Raw genomic sequence first — 18,236 nt, forward strand, 5'->3', positions numbered from 1 at the left:
TGTCATCACTCCAATGTCCACAACCCTTGCCTCTTATTAGGACTCTTTCTAGCTCCTGGGCAAATAGGGGGTGTCTGCTGTTCCCCATCAGTCGGGCGAAGAGGGATTTTTTATCTCTGTTCGTTTCAGTCCCTTAGTATCAATTTCACCAGAAATACCGAGGGGGCCGCACTTTCTCCCATCATTAATCAACCCCTGGGCAACTTCCCCCCACGTCCGTATTTTCTTCTCTGTCTTTCGACCAGGTGAAAGCAGTCTTTCCAGGGCAGCAACGGCCCTTTCACTTTGGGATGTTGCTCTTATCTTTCCCTGTAACTGGATCCCCATGGCTTTCAAGGAGTCGGGAAGAGCCCGAATGAGGGAAGGCTTATGTTTCCGGGATCGACCGCTATCGTCATCGGGGACTCCTGTTTAAGTTCCCGATCGTACATCCTTTGCAGATACGCTGCTTTCTTCACATTTGCTACCCACTGGTCGACTGTCCCTGTGACGGCGAGGGGATCTCCCCTTTCCAAAGGGTCAAGTCCTCCAGCCCAATAAGCTGCTCTTTAAGGACCAGGGTGCGCAGTGGTCGCCGGTGGCTAGAACTACTCCTGGCCCCAAGTATCCCTCAGCTCCCTTTTCACTCAGTGAAAATTCACCTCCCCCAGACAGCGATACTCTGCAAACACATTCTGTTTCTGATTCTTCTGGAGGACGACCCGATTCCGTTCGAAGTTTAGCTCGTTCCGTAGCAGTATAACGGCACCTCTTTGGTGGCAAGCAGTGGGAAATCGTCCTCTCCGCCATCCTAAGTATATTCCCTATTTATCAAGGGGCGGAGAGAAGCGGCAGGAACGCTTCATTTTTGTAACCTTAGCCTCGCCTCTCCCAGGTCCCTGAGGGGATATTCAGTTGTTTTCTGCGACTTGTGGAGGGGCGGTTTTCTCTGCAAGGAGTTGCTCTTTCAGGGCTAATGGCAAGTAGTTAGCGTGAGTTTTCTCTTTGTCTAACTGCTCTTTTAAGTTAACTGCCTGGTCCTGCAGGGCTCGGACCGGGTCTTGTGAAGCTTGTTGGAACTGAGATTCAGCTGTTTATTGCTCTTCGCCAGCCTCCAGGGCAGCAGCCAAGATGGCGCCCGGTAGGGCAGAGAACCGAGTTACCCCTTCCGGGCCGCAGTTTTGCGTCCTCTCGCAGGGTGCTTATTCGGTCTGTTCCACTTTGCAGATTAGGCCAATTTTTCTCGGCCCATTCTGCCCCGGCAGAGAGGCGCGAGCCTTCTGTTTCTCTAAAAGACCACAGAACACATCTCTGCCCTCAGGGGCAGCTTCGCTGCTATTCATTTCTGAACGGGACGATCGACGACGACGGGAGGCAGCGCGTTTTGCTTCCACAAAACCCACCTGTGAAGTCCCTGAGAGGCTCGCACCTCCTGCAACCCAAGTTAAATACAGCAACAGGTTGGGGTTGTCGTCTCAGGGAGGCGCAGCACGTCTGTTTCAACAAAATCCACCCCTTACGTCCCCGAGAGGCACACACGTAATACCTTTACACTTTCATGAAAAAGAATCCAGCTGTCAAGCCGGGAAACTCGCAGTTCTTTATAATTTTAACCATAACTGGAAGCCAGTTAGGTACACGAAGTAGAGAGGCCATCGAAGCTCCCCCTGGCCCGCTGCCGGAGCCCAGTAACGCTTCCTGCTGCTACTGGCGACCCCGAGCCCGGGGACCGCCACTAGCTCGGAGCGAGAGCTGTGTCAGTGACTTCTCGTGTTCCAGACAACGCACGTCAGTGGCGAGAGGAGGTGCGTCTCTCGAACACTGCAGAGTAGCATTAAGGTAACACGGATTGCCCAGATTCTGCAGTCCAACTCCAACATTCAGTGGCTGTTGCCAACCCATGCCGATTTTCTCAAGTGGAAAAAGAATTTTACGTGGTGGGGCAATTCCGTCGCTAACAACTGCAAGGAATTTAGATTTCAAAAATATTTACTGTTTCTGTTTGAAAAAGGATGTTTAAAAGGGAGCATTCTGCAGGAACACCCAGAAGAACCAGGTCTGCTCCACAACGCAAAAACACATGATGAACATCTTAAACACTGCCACTTAAACATGCAGGTCAACACACTGTTTTGAACTATGGTGTATTTCTCCGTTTCAATACTTCCAGTACAAGAGAGACTACCACTCTGGTCTTTTTCCTTATTGCAACTTAATTGACATTTGTAATTCTCTGCTCATAAATATAAGAACTAAGATGGAAAAATACGAGAGTAACTAGCAGAGCAGGTAACCCTACAGATAGATACCAGCCCTCTTCCCGAGCAGGGTTAGCGTTCAGAGACTTGTAAGTAATGGAAGCCAGCAACACAAAGGTGAAATGTACTTTTCTCTGCACAACACAGAAGACCTGGCTAAGTCTGCGTATTATGAAAGCTTCCTCAAAACCGATTGTTACAAATAGATTTCTAAATAGAAAAAACTACAGGTTTTCCAATACCAGTCCCTTCAGTTGCCTTAGGGGACTCACAAAATTGCAGCCTAGTGCTGAAGGCTTTATTCATCACAACCCTGTTTTAGGTCAGTGCAACAAATGAGAACTGCGTTTTCGACTTTTGGATTTGAAGAACTAAATAACTGGTAAAAACTATTATAAAACCCCAAACAACAACAACCAAAGTAAAAACCCCACTCCCAAAACTGCGTTTAAGTGGGGAGTAGCGATTACACACTTTTCTCGTGACAAAACAAACATCTGCAGCTGTGATTGTAAAACAATACCATACACAAAAGTACCTCAGTAGAAATAAGGAGCAATACCAGACTACTACAGGTAGACATGAAGACAGGAAGGAACTTCCGTGTCTCATATTCGCAAACTACATTTTCACACTGCAACGCTACCAGAAAAAAAAAAATCCAAACCGTTTAAAAAAAAAAAAAAAAGGAATAACCCGAACACAAACACGCCGCACTCGTTTACTGTCATAAAAAAAGAATCCAAGTGCCAGGCTGGGAAACTCGGAGTTATTCCAGTTAAGGAAAATGTTAAGTGGAAGCCAGCTAAGGTACACGAAGTAGAGAGGCACTCGAAGGTCTCATTCCCCGCTGTCGGAGCCCAGCAACGCTTCCTGCCACTCCTGGCCACCCCGATGTCGGGGACCGCAAGTTGTAGGGAGCAGCGAGAGCGGCCCCAGGGTCTGCATCTCTCCGCACAGGCGTCGGGTCTGTGTCCGCCCAGGGCCGCAGTTTGTGACACCCCAGGGGTCTCGCTGTTCCCCCAGGGCCGTGTGCCCGGTGTTTCGCCGCGGTCTGACGGTCTGCTTCTCCCGGGTCGCAAGATACGCTCTCAAAGTCGGTTAACGTCCAGTCCGAAATGGAACTGTCCGACCATCCGTCACCAGCGCTAAGCATCAAGCACGCCCCCGCTCACCCCCAGCTTTGCCTTTCCGACAGGTTTTCGTTCCTGAGGGCATTTTGGCACCGCCGCTCTCAGGGAGCGGCGCGGCACGGAACGTGTCCGCTGTCGGGAGCGGCCAGAGCCCAAGCACAGCCAAAGCAAACCGATCCCGACACGGCAGGCGGGGGCGGAGCACGGCTCCGAGGGATCCCTGGCTTCACCTCGCCTCGCCCTTCTCACTCCGCCTCACGCTCGGACCCAGACCCGTTCGGTAATTCCGGGTGGCGGCAACCGGTGCTGCGGGGGCAGGCGCAGCGCAGCGCCGCCTCAGCGCTTTCCCGCCCCTCCCCGGTCCTGCCGGTCCAGCGGCGGCGAGGCTGGGTCCGTCCGCTCCATAGCGGGGACGTCGCCCAGCCCAGCCCCGCCGCGGACTCCCACCCCTCCGCTGCCCGTCAGCCAGGAGGCCAGCGGCCGACAGAGATGAGAAGAGCTGAGCTGAGCTGAGCCGCCTGCTCCCGCCGCTCTCTTTCCCTTCCTTTTGCCTTGCCGCCTCCGCTCAGCATCTGAACCGTGTGGCCGCTTCCATCAGCCCCGGTGCCAGTGCAGTGCAGGCAGAGAAATGTACAGAAAACTTCGGCTCAGCCGGAGTGACTTAAAATTGACACGATTCTGACAAAATAAGCTCTACGTTGCTTCACATTTTGAACCAGTTTAGACTGGTACAAAACTGAACCTCTGTCAACTGAGCAGTTTTTATAATGCTTCCTAGATGAAAACAAGGCATATTTTCAAGATTTAGTGCATTCCTATGTAGATATGCTGGCTGGAAAAGCTAGATCTCTTGTAGACGAAATCCTACAAACTGAGACTTGTGGTTTATCAGTTGAATACCTATATTTCCTGGGAATGTGTTTCTAGCCAGAGTTTAAAATGTAAATGCTGCACAGATAGGGACTGATTTTAAGTATTACTTGGTGTTCACAAGTGATTTGCATGACATAACTCTGTATCAATCATTGTTAAAAATGTGATGTTCGATGTAAATCCACTGCAACAGTAATGTTTTCATTTAGCAGGAGGACCTGTTGCTTCAGCCTGGAGACTTTCTTTGAAATAAAGTGTGAAACTCTACTGTTGCATAGCTCCTCATTTACCAAGCATACATGGGAGGTGTGTGCTGATTTACTTGTTTTGAGAGCTTAAGATCTGATTTTGCAACTGCTCTTGTAAATAGAAAGCCTCTTTGCCTACCTTTAAGCACACCGATTTCAATTGGCAGGTTCAAGTTTTCAGAGAGAAGACTCCTCAGCTGCAAAATCGGTTGTTTTTGTAAGGCTGAACACTCCTAGCTGTGTTGCTATGAACGTTACTCCATTAAGAGCTGGTTTCCCACCCTAAATTAAGGAGGGATTTTATCCGTTCCCTTCCATGAGCTTCAGTCAAACATAAGGCAAGTGGGGGAACAACTCAGATCTCTCTCCCTCAAGTCGATTAATTAGACCAGACAATTTAGTCAGATGAACTGTATTTCACACAGGTTCCCACTCACTGGTCTCCCGATGCAGGAGCAGTGAACATGAAATGCATCACAGTTTGATAGCATTTAATAATAAATATTAAAATCACAGTGTGAATTTGTCTTTAGCTAGCCACTTTCAAGAGACAAAACCAGACAACTGACACTTCAAACAAGAGTCAGTATATTAAGAAAATGGAATTCAAACATGGGTTTTGTCTTGATGCTAAACGTTTCAACAATAAATCCAAAGGTTTGATGGTCAACATCGGTAAAGTCCGGTTTGAAGGTAGAGAGTTGCTGATCTTGAAGGTAAAGACTCATCTTTTGATGGTAAAGCCAGATTCAATGGTAAACAGTCAGGTTTGAAGCAAACAGTCACGTTTGGAGGTAAAAAGTCACATTTGATGGTGAAGAGTCAGTTTTGATGGCAAAGCCAGGTTCCATGGTAAGCAGTCCGTTTTGATGGTAGAGCCATTCTTGATGGTAAACAGCCAGGTTTTTCTTGCACTTGGACTACTGTAAAAAATAACATTTAAAGGCTGTTTCAAGTGTAACAAGTGCCTTGGTGAGTAAAAAGGAGTCCTGCAAACATCTATGGCTTCTTACCTTTCATGTACTCACTGGATGGGATGAAGCCATAGTTCTTGTTGTCACATCCCCCAGAAGGCTTCCTGTCCTTGTAGGGTTCTTCACTGCCCTGGTTTCTATATTGCTCACGTAAAGAGTTGCCTGAAAAAATGGGTACTGTCTTCTTCTCCTGTGTCGTCTTCTCAAGAGGAGAACCTAAATATTCCGAGAAGTCTTTCAGTTTCCTGATGTGTTTCTTCTTTTTTGCCTCCCGTTCGCCATTGTCATTGTCAATGCGAAACACAAAGCCATCCAAATCCTGAAGTCTGAGGGAAACATGGAGGTTAAAAATAGGAAAACAGATGCAGCATTTGATGCGTGTATGGAATATTATTTACCACCAGCGATTGCTTGCTGTGTGTCACCTATTTTGTAGTAATTTCTGCACATCTGACTTTAGATGCTACAAACATAAACCCTCAGATTAAATAACTGTGTTAGTTTGTACACAAATCCCTACACGGGATAACTGCGGAATATGTGGAATTAAATACATATAATTGTTGTAAGCTAATCAGGAACAGTGCGCGGATGTGGTTCTGTCCTGGGTTCACCAGGCTGGGCTTACACCACAACCGGTTCTTAACTTTGTGCTCCAGATCTAGTGTTCTAGCGCCATTCAGTAACATCCTTCCTATGTTTGCTTGACCAACCTAACGACCAGCCTAATGAGCAACCCGTAGTCAGATCATCCTATATAAATCACTTAGAAACAATGGGGAAAAGTCAGGCATGAGAAACATTCAGAAAAGAGTTAGGAAAAAAATGCAGATTATGCTGGAATCCCCACTTACTTGGAATCCTTCTCTTGATATTTATCATCTATCTGGCAGCATTTCTTTTCCACCTCGCTTTTGCTTCCTTCTGTGTCGCCGTGTTTCCTCTTGCCAAGCCTCGGTTTTTCGTTTCCCCGGAAAGAGCTGTCAAACTGTGCATGAGCTGAGGCAGGTGGAGGTGCGTGCCCTTCCCGAGAGTGTTTTTCAGGCTGCTGCTGAGGTACTGAACAATGATGGAAATTTCCTCTGTGGCTGCCCAAGTGATGCGCTCCTTCCTCTCTGCAGTGAGTGTTGTGAGCCCATCTGCTCTTGCAATGATCATCTCTATGTGATTTGTAGAATTGACTCCATTTGCTCCAAGTTCTCTCTGCTTTGGAATGGTGATATCTATTCCTGTCTTGTTCTGTTCTTTCTCTGCTTCGGGATCTATAACGAGAACATTTTCCTGAGGCATCTGCTTGTAATTCACACCAGAGTAATACATGCTCGGCGCAGACATCTGCAACCCTACATGTACAGTGTGGGATTTGCTGTACTGATTCAAAGCTTTCTATTAAATAGTACTACTAGATGGGTAAAACAATGATAAACTTGTATGAAATCTTTTTTTCATCAGAGTATACTCAATTTACCTTGTTTTCTCTGACGACCTGTTCAGGTGGTTGTAGGCCAGGGATTCTAAGATTATTTCTTGAGGAATGGGTGACTCAGCTACAGGTATCTACAATTAAAACGCAGACATTAAGAGACAGAAAACCCCACTACCTTTAGTAGAAAACTGTTTGCAAACTTTCCTCATTACTTATTAAACAAGATCAATTTGCCTTCTATGTACTATTGCTATTTCACACATCACCCCTTCCACCCCAGTATATTTATGACACTGATGAAATATTATCTCAGCTGAACCTTTCTGAAGCTGACATGTTCTCACATGCCCGTTCAGCTCTCCAGTTTCTAACGGGACAATAGCACAAAGTTGTTAATGATGAAATTTGTGCTGTGTGTTTTCACAGTATTTCACATGAATTAGGAATGTCTTACTGCTCCTGAATACGAAACACACCACAGGTGAGAAGTTCTAGATGAAACAAACGTAACTCACTGCTTCAAGCAATCCATTTGTTTTAGCCGAGAAGACCTCAGAAGGTTTAGCAGGTTGGACGTGGCAAGCAAAATCATCAAGTTTCAGTCCATTTTGTTTAGATCCAATATCTAAACTAATAGCACCATTTAGTGAATCATTTTGTGGCAGCTCATGATGGGATCTCTCTTCTTCAGCACTCTCACAGAAAGAATGGGAATTCTGCAATGTGCCGACCACCTTCCAAATCACAATTCCATTGGAAGATATTTTGTAGCTCATTTTAAACACGCCGTTCGACGCCTCAGATTTTCCTGAAGACTCCGCACTGGAAGGGACTGTAGCATCGGAGCCGAGTGCAGGACTTAGATTCACTGCTGGCTCTACAAACATTTCATCAGGAACTTCCTGTTTGGAAATGTTAGCCGCAACTGCCACTGTAGATGCATTTGTGGTAGACTCTGCTCTGAAAGAATCTGTAATTGTGGAGGAAGGCACGGTCTTGCTGAGATCCTCATTCTCCAAAGCACTGGCAAGACAGCCAGGTTGTGACACAGGCTGGTGCTCAGGCAATTTGTTCTGAATACTGCGAGTGATCTTCTGGGCTTTTGATGGATCTGGAGCTGAAGGCCTGGTCATTGCCCAGTTTTGAATGCAAGCTGTTGGTGGAGCGGAAGATGGCCTTTTTAATGCCATACTCACAGGATTTGTATCCTCTTTTAGGGGTCCATTTCCATTTAAACGACTTGAATTCTGTATCGAAAAAGAAAAGATTGCAAGATGAATATGTACAATCACACAGCACTTGTTAAAACATTACATTCTCCTACTAAGTATTTCTACAAATTGCCTCATCACCTAAGAAGAAAAACACCCCACTTCCAATAGAAACCAAAGTCCAACAAGTTTTTCTAATTCCTGCTGCTTTTGGTTTACTCTATCTTGGTATCAAATGAGCCTCATTTTTGAAACCCACACAATCAATTTAACATTGACTAAAGCACTTCACAAATATATTTATTTTCCCCTTTAAACATTCCCTGAAAACACTGCAGTAATTGCTCTGGTACTCAGGACCAAGATAAATTCTTTTCACTCTCTCAGCCAAGGTAACACTGAGGGACAGTGATCTTTGCCTGTTGTATTATTATTATTATTACGATCATCATCATCAAAGAATTAATAGACTCCTTCAAGTGTCTCAAAAGAGCAGCTCTCGGTGCTTTAGAAAGCACTTTGAGTTGGAAGTATAATGAAGTAGCATGGCTGCACAATTTAGGATTAGCCACTGTTGGAATAATTCTGACTGTTGCCCGATGGTTGTGAAGAAAGCTGCAGTGTGGGAGGGAAAATAGAACTCAGATGCCATAAAACAGTAACTCCCCTCCCCCCCCCAATCAAAAGAAAACAACCTTAACAATTTGGTGCCATTATTTGCTCCCTGCAAATTACCTTAATCATATGAGGAGGAAGTTGTGGTCCCATAAATCCAGCCTGCTTACTATTAGACCCCGGTTGACCAGGGAATGAACAGGGGTAAGACGGTGCTGGTAAGTAAAAACCACGTTCTCCAAGTGTCAAATCATAGCGCCTTGGGGGAAAAAAAGCAGTGATCTCAGTTTAGAGTTTTTCTTTCAGCCTCTTCTTGGATTAAACCCCCATCTAAACTTTTGTAAGAACAGATGATGTGACACAGAAGACATATATAAAAGACTCAACCAAGACTACCAACTAAAAAACAGACAATGGTTTCCCTGCAGTGACTATCCTTTTCAGAGCAACAACTCACCCTTACACCATCTATGGCGTAATTTCTCCTCTTCTATATTAGCCAGCTACATGGAGCAGATATAGAGCAACATACACAAGCACACCAGCTTAAGGCCAAGCAATGAGAGACAATAAATGTCACTGGTAAGTTCACGTTAGACCGAACCGAATTACAGAAACAGTAAACTTTTCCTAGGACAGAAAGAAAAGCACTTGGGGGAAAAAGAAAAGTATCAGTAAGAGGAAAGTAAATATATTCTGAACAGATTCAGTAGTTGGTATTACCTGATATAAAAAAGTAAATAAGCTTGCTGATTGAGAACCGTTTCGGTATCAGAACGCTCCACTATGGCATCATTCATTTGATACCAAAATCCATTGCCGGCCTGCAAATAAAAGAAAGACAGACAAAAAAAGTTCAGACAAAATACATGTTGTCCAAATGACATCACAGGCAGAACACTACAGCACAAAACCTACCAAACAAATCAAACAGAACGCATCATTCAACCTTTCTCCATCAGAATGGTGGTTGCCAGTAACATTCGTTTTCTTTATCAGCACGGATGATTTTACCCTGTTAGAAATCAAGCTGATACCCACCTTTATGAAGCAGATATAGTGTCCTGCATTGCAGGTGGAACCAGAATGAACAAGAACTGCATATAAAGAATAGATGAGTGGTTCTCCCATTGACTGGGACATATATGCTCGAAGATCCAAATATTCAGGGTATTTTACATCCTAAACACAAAACAGGAAGATTCAAAAATTACCTTGAAACACTTCATGGAACAGCCTGAGAAAAACCCTTCTAAAAACACAGGCTAGGATCACACAAATATATTCTTGATTCACTTCAAAGTACCTAATCTCAGAAACAGCATTTCATAATTGAAGCTGCAGAGAACTGTTTTCTGCAGAATTAGCTCTAAGAGTGAGGTATACTCTTACGGTTACCGTAAGCCGTAGTTGTTAGATTGACTTTACTTAGACTATTGCTATTGAAGTTACAGCCTGCAAACATGAACAACCTTTAAATCACAGAACCATTGAATAGTTAGGGTTGGAAAGGACCTTAAGATCATCAAGTTCCAACCCCCTGCCATGGGCAGGGACACCTGCCACTAAACCATGCCACCCAAGGAAGGCTCTGTCCAACCTGACCTTGGACACCAGCAGGGATGGAGCACTCACAACTTCCCTGGGCAGCCCATTCCAGTGCCTCACCACCCTAAGAGTAAGGAATTTCTTCCAATCTAATCTTCCCCTCTTTCAAATGCTATTCTCTTGGGGAAATCTCCCACTCCAACAAGATAAAGCTGCTTGACAGCTGCAAATATACCTTGTTGATCTTGCCACCAGTAAAAGCTGAAAATCTTTTCAGCGTTATGGTGAGAACTTTGGAGGAGTGATGTATTGTGTACTTCTTGGAGGCAGGAACCATGTTTTCGCACCTTAAAAACAAGCACAGACAAACGTTGAACAGCAAATGCTTCCTCCTCCCAAAACTCAAACAAGTTTTCATCTCTCACACAGGCCTATGAACCCATACGCTGCACTTCAGGTTTGTTAATAGACAGAAGGTAGCAGCACGTAAGCGGACAGCTCTACAAAACAAAGGACTTGGAACATTATCTTTTGATAGCCAAGCAAACATCTGAGCATCTCTCCTAACGATAAAAAGGAAAGACTTTCCAACAATTCAGCATGAGAGCCGTGCAACACAGTTTTTAGTGAGCCCTTAGGGGCTGCCCATGTTAACGACAACCGTTCGCATGCACTGAGACCCAATCCCACTTTGTTCCGCAGGGAACGTTAGGACCTTCAGCAAGCTGATGTTGCCTCCCACCCCAAGTTGTTGTCCTCAGCTCCGTGCTTCAGCTCCCTACTACTTAGCAGACATCCCCTTTAACTTCTGGCCAGACAAATATTTTTGCATGCAACCTCACGCTTACGAAGGCTAATAAGCCCCACTGCAGGCAGCACTAGGAATAAAAGTCTAGTATCAGCTAATGGCCACAATTCTTCTATTTCCAAATATTCCTCTGATACATGAAACGCTTTCTCTTATACTCGGAGGGAATTAGTAAAAATCTTACTTGCTACACTTATAGCTGTTTTCTCCATCCAGTTGTTCAGGTTTCACCAATTGTTCCAGAGCCTCGGTGACAGATGTAATGGTCTGGATGAATAAGAAAGTAGAGCCCTCAGTCACTGTGTCGTGGTTTAAACCAAGTCCCCCAACTCCCGGAGAGTTAGGAAGGAGAATCCAAAGAATGTAGCCCCCACGGATTGAGATAAGAACGGTTTAATTGCTAAGGCATAACACAAAACCCCTACTGCGATTTACTACTACAAATAATAATGATACAGCAAACAACAAGAGAATACAACACCCCACCAGCCACCGACCCATAACTCACTCCACCCTGCCCGGCTGAGCACCACGTGCTCCTTCCTCCATTTTCCTCCAGAGCTCTCCCCCTCCAGCTTTCTCCTTCCCAGTATGCCTCCTGGGCATCACGTGCTATGGTATGGAATACCTCATTGGCTAGCCTGGGTCAGGTGTCCTGTCTCTCCTTCCTCCCGGCCTCCCCTCCTCCACCTGGCTGGAAAAAAACCTTGAACAAAAACACCCTCAAAACATGCTCAAACCATGACACACTGGAAATGCAAAATTTCAAACACCTCCTGGTAGTTAACGAGAGAATCTTGCTAGCTCATCCTCAAGTGACCTACTGTCAACCGGCAACCACTGTGAAGGAGGCAGAAACCTCAGAGTATGCTGAGCATTTACCTCCAGTGGAAACGATGCTACTTTGAAATAAAGTTTGCAGTGCCACAGGCAGCATCTCTGCTCTGCTATGGCACCAATAATGAGAACAATCAAACCCATCAGCCTAACGACAGACGCATGCTGGAGCAGAATAATCGAGAAGCGTGAGAGTATAGGTGTTTGTGTAGATATAATTACTGGGTTTACAGCTTAAACCCACTGCAAACGTCAAGAGCATCTAGGTGCCTTCCACACAAGACCAAAGTCCAATCCACACCCATCCACCACCAAGCTCTTTCCTTTTAGCAGTGTATAGTTTTCAGTAAAATGCCTTTATTTGGAAAGCTCCAAAAAAAGGTCCTTATACAGCTCGACCCATATTCACAAAACACCTTACCTCTATATCCAAAGTGATATCGAGGAATGGTTCATACGCATCAGAAACGGCTTTGCAGTTCAAGCATTTTACTGGAATCAAAATACAAATGCTTAACACTGACTGGACAAATTTAAAGTCTTCCTACGTTTTACTTTAGTCCAAGTACAAAGTCCTTTACTACAGACAAAACAGACACAGACCAGTTCAAAGGACAGGAAGATTTTTGACAAGTACCTTGGGATCTTAGGTATCCTCCAAATATTTGATAAATAAGTGTGGTGGCTTGAGAGGATGTGTCCAACCTGGAAAGAAATTATCAATCAGACCTCAGGTGATGCGAGGCTCAGAGTTAGCTCTTCAAACAGTTTTTACTAAGGACATTCATTTTAATATAGTGTAGTAAAGAAAAGAGTGAAAGGGGCCAGAGGACATTTAAAGCTTAAATAATTTGTTTATACGTACGTGGCGCTTCCATTCAAGCAAGCTTTCTGCAAAGCGTCAATGGTGAAGGACAAGAATTCATGGGCATCCTCTTGACTGCCGTAGCGGAAATGCTTTCCTATTCCTAATAAATAAGAAGGTGGTTATATTTATCTCCCAGAAAATGAAAGAAACCTCACGTTTCTAAAAGTATCAAAATCATTTCTGTGCATCAAATAGTGCTTTGAGAAGTTACCAAATATATCAAAAGAAAACCATCGGAAATGACTTACTTCTAAGGCCATTGATAACAGACATGGGTTTGACAGCCTTATTAGAGAGACGCAGGGCCTGGTTAATGTGAGCTTCCAATGTACACATCATGCAGAAGCCTTTTTCATGACCTGAAGAGTGAAAGAAGCAACACAGTCTAGTCAAATAAGCACTGCTACCAAAAAAGAACAAAACCAAAAAACAATATCCAGGAGAAACACTATTGATATTGATGACACAGCGCTAAGAGAGAATGGGTGTGATTTTCAGCATACTGCTCTGAGGTGAGCTACATGACACAGAGCTAAGAATCCTCTGGGGGAAAGGAAAGGTTAAAGGAAGGTATGTGGAAGTATTTCCGCCCTCCTTTTTGCAACAACAGGGTTCTTAGCTGGAAGCATTTTTATCTATGTCAAACAAACACAGTTAAATTTCTAGGAATAAACATTTAGATGCCAAACCAAAAAGCATGCATGTACCTTTGTCAAAACAGACCTGGAAGGATACGAAAAGAGGCTCCCGTGCCTAAATCAGTTCAAGCGTACCATGGAAATGTGAAGAACACAAATTCAAAGGTTTAAAAAATACAAATTTTTAACTAGAAAAAAAAACCAGTCTGAATTTTAATACTGCCCCACACAGATTTCCATTTCAGGTCAGCAGAAATGAGCTCGTAGTGCTTTCCAGGGTGTGGGCTTTCTTAATGGGTCAACAGTGAACATGTCATTTATTGCCGTATTAGCACATTACGGTATCTAGGCTGCAGAGACGAAGAAGCTACGATGCCAACATCCAAATTTTACCACCTTTCTACCAGCAGGAAACCCAAATGCCAAATATTCATCAAATGCCTTCCTTTACAACATACTTCATTATTCACACAAAGAAAGAAATGGTCTTTCTTTGCAAGTTTACCGTTGTGCATTAAATGAACAAACATGAGTTTCTAAGTAACAATAGCCTTATCACAATGACATTTAACAAAAATTTTCTTAATGCTTCTGGGTTTTGTTTCATTGGTTGGCTGAATCCAATATTTTACTTTATAAACAGCTTCTGAACTCAGGTATTACATCTCTCACAATAAAGTGAGTTGGTGTAGTACACTTCACCTAACAAGGTGCTTAAATTTGGGTTGTTTTTTTTTAATATTAGCTTCCTCCTATCAAAGTTACTAAAAAATAAAAGTGGCACAATAATCCTGTGAACGCAGAAAATGTCTTCCTTATTCCTGTAGCACATCGTTTCCCCAAGTCTGCTTTACTGCAAGTGCTATCACCCATATACATTAATCTACACCCATCTACTATCAAATACATTTTCCGTGCTCTACACCAAATGATTTTCTGTTGAATGAGCTAGCATTTTCTGGCATGGTTTGACACTCTTTTTAGAGAAGGAACAACACAGTGTTCTACTGAATTGAGAAGCAGTTAAGTTGGATTAATTTCTGCTTTGAGAATAAATATTTCATAGAATCATAGAATAGTTAGGGTTGGAAAGGACCTTAAGATCATCTAGTAAGCATTTTAGAGGCAGCTAAGAGATGGTCCCTCTACATGTAATTTAAAAACTGCTCTACAGATACTTGTCTTCAGAAGTCTGGGGAAATCTCATGTTGTCAATGAAAACAACAGGTGAACCATAGGACACAGATTTCGAAATACTCTGTGTTTTAGATGCGTAGCAATGTCTGTCACTGGGAATTACTGCTTATCAAGATCTTCTGATGGTTTTCAGATCCTTGAGAAGTAGGACTTTTGAATGTTAGGATGTAAAAAAAGCGAAGGTAGCAAGCCGTGACAACTGTAATTTTCTACCATTTGTCACCTCTGTTTTATTATTACATACATCAGTAAAATTGATAGTTAAGGAAAAAAGATTGTGACTTGTATAGTGGTTGTTTATATGAATGTCACAGATAGAGATGGAGTACGGAGGATGCAATGTAAAATGTAATTGCTGTTTATCATGTGTAAATCCAAGAATTTGAAGCATTACTTTGAGATATGGAATCATTAAAAATATGTTCTTTTAAAACCTGCATATGTTCTTTTAAAACAACACATACACATTTTGAATCCCACTCATCTGACCAGATTCCTATCAGAATGATTTTCACAGATGAGAACCAAGCTGAGCTTGAAATGTGTTACAGATTGTCTTGGTTTCACCTGGGATAGAGTCAGTTTTCTTTCTAGTAGCTAGTGTAGAGCTGTGTTTTAGCTTTAGTCTAATGCTGATAACACACAGATGTTTTAGTTGTTGCTCAGTAGCACTTACTGTGGTCAAGGACTTTTCAATCTCTTATGCTCTGCCACTGAGGAGGGAGGACAAGAAGCTGGGAGAGAGCACGGACAGGACAGCTGACCCAAACCAGAAAAAGGGGTATTCATGTCATGTTCGGGATATAAAATGGGGTCGGGAGAGGAGTTAGCCAGAAGGGGTAGATCACTGCTTAGGACAGTCTGGGTATCTGTCAGTTGGTGGTGAGCAACTGTACGGTGCATCACTTGTATTTTCTATTTTTTTGGTTTTCCCTATTAATATAAGTACTGTTATTGCTGGCATTATTTTTAGTATTTTTATTATATTTTACTTAATATTAAACTGTTCTTACCTCAACCCATGGGTTTTCCATTCTTCTGATTCTCCTCCCCATCCCACTGGGGAGTGGAGGTAGCTGTGCAGTGCTGAGTTATAGGCTGGGCTTAAATCACAAGTGTTCTTTTTGGTGCCCAATGTAGGGCATGAAGGGTTGAGATAACGCTAGACCTGACTGGAGCGTGTTAAAACAAATCTGTTAGCATTCATTGTATTGGTTTAGTAGTCACCAGTCACAATGTTGATTCATTTGCCCTCAGGAGTTGTTGTGCCTGTTCTCAGGGTTGGGATATGTGATACCTCACTTGCAGTGTGTGTACCCTGAGGCGATGTTTGCTATCGCTGGGGCCCGGGCTAAGATTATAATTTTGTTGTACTTTCTAACGAGAGTTTGGGGTACGACAGAAATGAGGGTCGTGAAACGCATCTGGTCTGTGCACTCAGCATGGTCATCACCTCTGTGCTTCGGGCGACATCTACTGGGAATTACTTGTTATTACACCCTTAGACTTTCCTCCTCGCAAATACAGCTCACGAGGGAGACATCTTCCTACGGCTTTCTTCCATCTTTCCTTCCTGCTGACATATTCGCTCTCCTCCAGGCTGGTTACAATAACGTTTGAGAGTTTTAAAGATTTTAACCCTTGAAATCAGGCCGGTCCTTTTGCTAGGAACCAACATGTTGTGGCATATAGTTCAGGTTTTCTTTAAGGTTAAACTACTCTTCAAGATCACCATGCAGAAATCTTTCACGAGGCTGGATAGTTATGAGTTGCAGGGTGTGTGGGATAGTATGGACAAGTGCCTACGACAGTGGGCACCTCCAGAGTTTTGGAACTTCACCCCTGAACAAGAGCAGAACCTGGAAAAAAATAGTAAAATATTTGGAAAAAGTATGCTGTATCCCGAGAGGCACAAATCACTGCAGTGTGCTGGGGGGTGGCCTGCTGAACCCTGCCCAACACCATGCAGTCCCCTCCAGGGTAAAACGTCTCTGGATGTGACAACAAAATGACAGGCACTGTAGGTGAACCGAAGAACCAACTTGTGCTACCATCAGTAACCCCTGTACACAAGAAGGACTGAATGTGTTTAGTGATGGAGGACAAAGCATTCCTCATTGCTGGGTAACAATACCCCCTTTGAGACTTATCTAATTTCAATTTTAGATAACTCTCATCTTTTACATTATTTCCCAATACACTGCATTATTACAGAAATGCTCTTGAAAATTACCAGGATCATAATTAAAATATCTAGCAACTTCTTAACCTTATGTCAGGAATGCCTTATGTCAGGAATGAAGAGGTTTGCCAGGGCCATGCATCTTGACACCCGTAAGATGTATCCTCTTTTAGTTCCTCATGCAAAAAAAATTTAGTCCATTTCCAGATCTCCTCTAAATGTGTTTCTGTTCTTTTGCTTTGGTCTACATAAACAGCACAATCCTTTTGTTGCTAACAGCGTGTCTAATGCAATGTGATCCTGCAGGGCCCTTTTCCCCACTTAAGAAGCTTCTGATTTCCAGGACCTTTCTTCACTGGAGTGCCATGAACCCAGGAGTTGATTCCATGAACTCTCACAGCGATGTTCGGTACCAGCAATACTGCGTTGGATCCTTTCACAGTTCAGTCGGTGGCTCATCTTCACACATCTCCCTGATCTCCGGCTTGAAAGGCCGTGGAGAGCCCAAAGGACCTGGTGTTCTCGCCGGTCAGGGTCCTGCTCATGGATAAGGATATTCTTTAAGTTTCCGATGACCACCTATATACTCTACTCTTCCCTCGTCCTCAGCTTTGCTCCCTTCAGGAACAAGAACGCCCACCGCCATATTCCGCCTGCGCCACGGGCGGCACGCACTACACTGGATGAGCAGCGCACCTGCGCAGTAGCCCCGTTCCTCCGCCCCGCTGGGGCCGTCCCTGGGTCTGCATAAGCGGTGCCCGGTGGCCGCGGTGGTGCAGCGACCGCGGAGGGGAACCCCCAGAGGGTCCTCCGCGTGGCAGCCCTACGGGATGGGGTGGTCAGGGTCACTGTACCAGGCGAAGGACAGGCCGGGCGCAGCGCTGAAGAGACCGGGGCAGACACAGACAGGGCGTTCGGCGGTGTCAGTCCGACCCCATGGGCCTGTCCAGGGCAGCCAGGCCCGTGACAACAGACAGCGACCACAGCACTCGGGGCTGAAGCCTGGTTGCGGAAAAGGCAGCTCCAGCGCGGGGGCGGAGCTCAATCACAAGGGCGTGGCTGTAGGCGGGGCCCTGGGACGGGCGGAGCTGCGCGGCCGGGCTGGGCTGGGCTGGGCACTGTACGGCGCGGTGCGCTCGGAGCACCATGAACCGCTTCAAGGCGTCCAAGTTCCGGCACACCGAGGCCCGGCTGCCCCGTAGGGAGGTGAGCGCCGCGGGGCGCTTCCCGCTGATTGGTACCGGGGGGGCGAGGGCAGCGGGACCGGGGCTCCCAGCAGGCGGGGCAGCACCAGCCCCGGCGGTTCCGCCCCGGTCGGGCGCGGCTCCGGGTCCCGCTGCTAAGGCACCGCCGGTATAGCGGGGCCGTGCCCGGGTTCCCCGCCCGGTGCCCGCCAGCGGCGCCGCAGCATCACCCGGGCGGCCTATCCCTGACATCCGGC

At 45.1% G+C, this 18,236-nt stretch overlaps 2 protein-coding genes across 5 annotated transcripts in view; one reads left to right on the forward strand and one right to left on the reverse strand.

The window, feature by feature from the left end:
* Positions 1–3,077: 3,077 nt before the first annotated feature.
* On the reverse strand, positions 3,078–17,441 carry LOC117436581 (ubiquitin carboxyl-terminal hydrolase 42-like). The gene is made up of 14 exons (XM_034065376.1): positions 17,375–17,441; positions 13,027–13,137; positions 12,776–12,878; positions 12,548–12,615; positions 12,332–12,402; positions 11,258–11,340; positions 10,501–10,612; positions 9,759–9,899; positions 9,441–9,541; positions 8,838–8,976; positions 7,407–8,138; positions 6,934–7,022; positions 5,505–5,791; positions 3,078–3,325 (listed from the first exon to the last, which is right to left on the reverse strand). Exons 1-14 carry the CDS (start codon positions 17,439–17,441, stop codon positions 3,078–3,080), a joined length of 2,352 nt encoding a protein of 783 aa, XP_033921267.1.
* A 447-nt stretch (positions 17,442–17,888) lies between these two features.
* CORO7 (coronin 7) overlaps positions 17,889–18,236 on the forward strand; it is a 36,714-nt gene continuing 36,366 nt past the window's right edge. For all 4 annotated transcript variants that reach the window (XR_004549899.1, XM_034065295.1, XM_034065296.1 and 1 more), the window contains exon 1: positions 17,889–18,001. Coding sequence is in view for 3 of the 4 variants with exons in the window: in XM_034065295.1 (XP_033921186.1) it covers positions 17,942–18,001 (60 nt within the window). In the remaining variant the exon portion in view is untranslated. The remainder of the gene's footprint in view (positions 18,002–18,236) is intronic.

Source organism: Melopsittacus undulatus, chromosome 8 (assembly GCF_012275295.1).
Source record: "Melopsittacus undulatus isolate bMelUnd1 chromosome 8, bMelUnd1.mat.Z, whole genome shotgun sequence".
Lineage (NCBI taxonomy): Eukaryota > Metazoa > Chordata > Aves > Psittaciformes > Psittaculidae > Melopsittacus > Melopsittacus undulatus.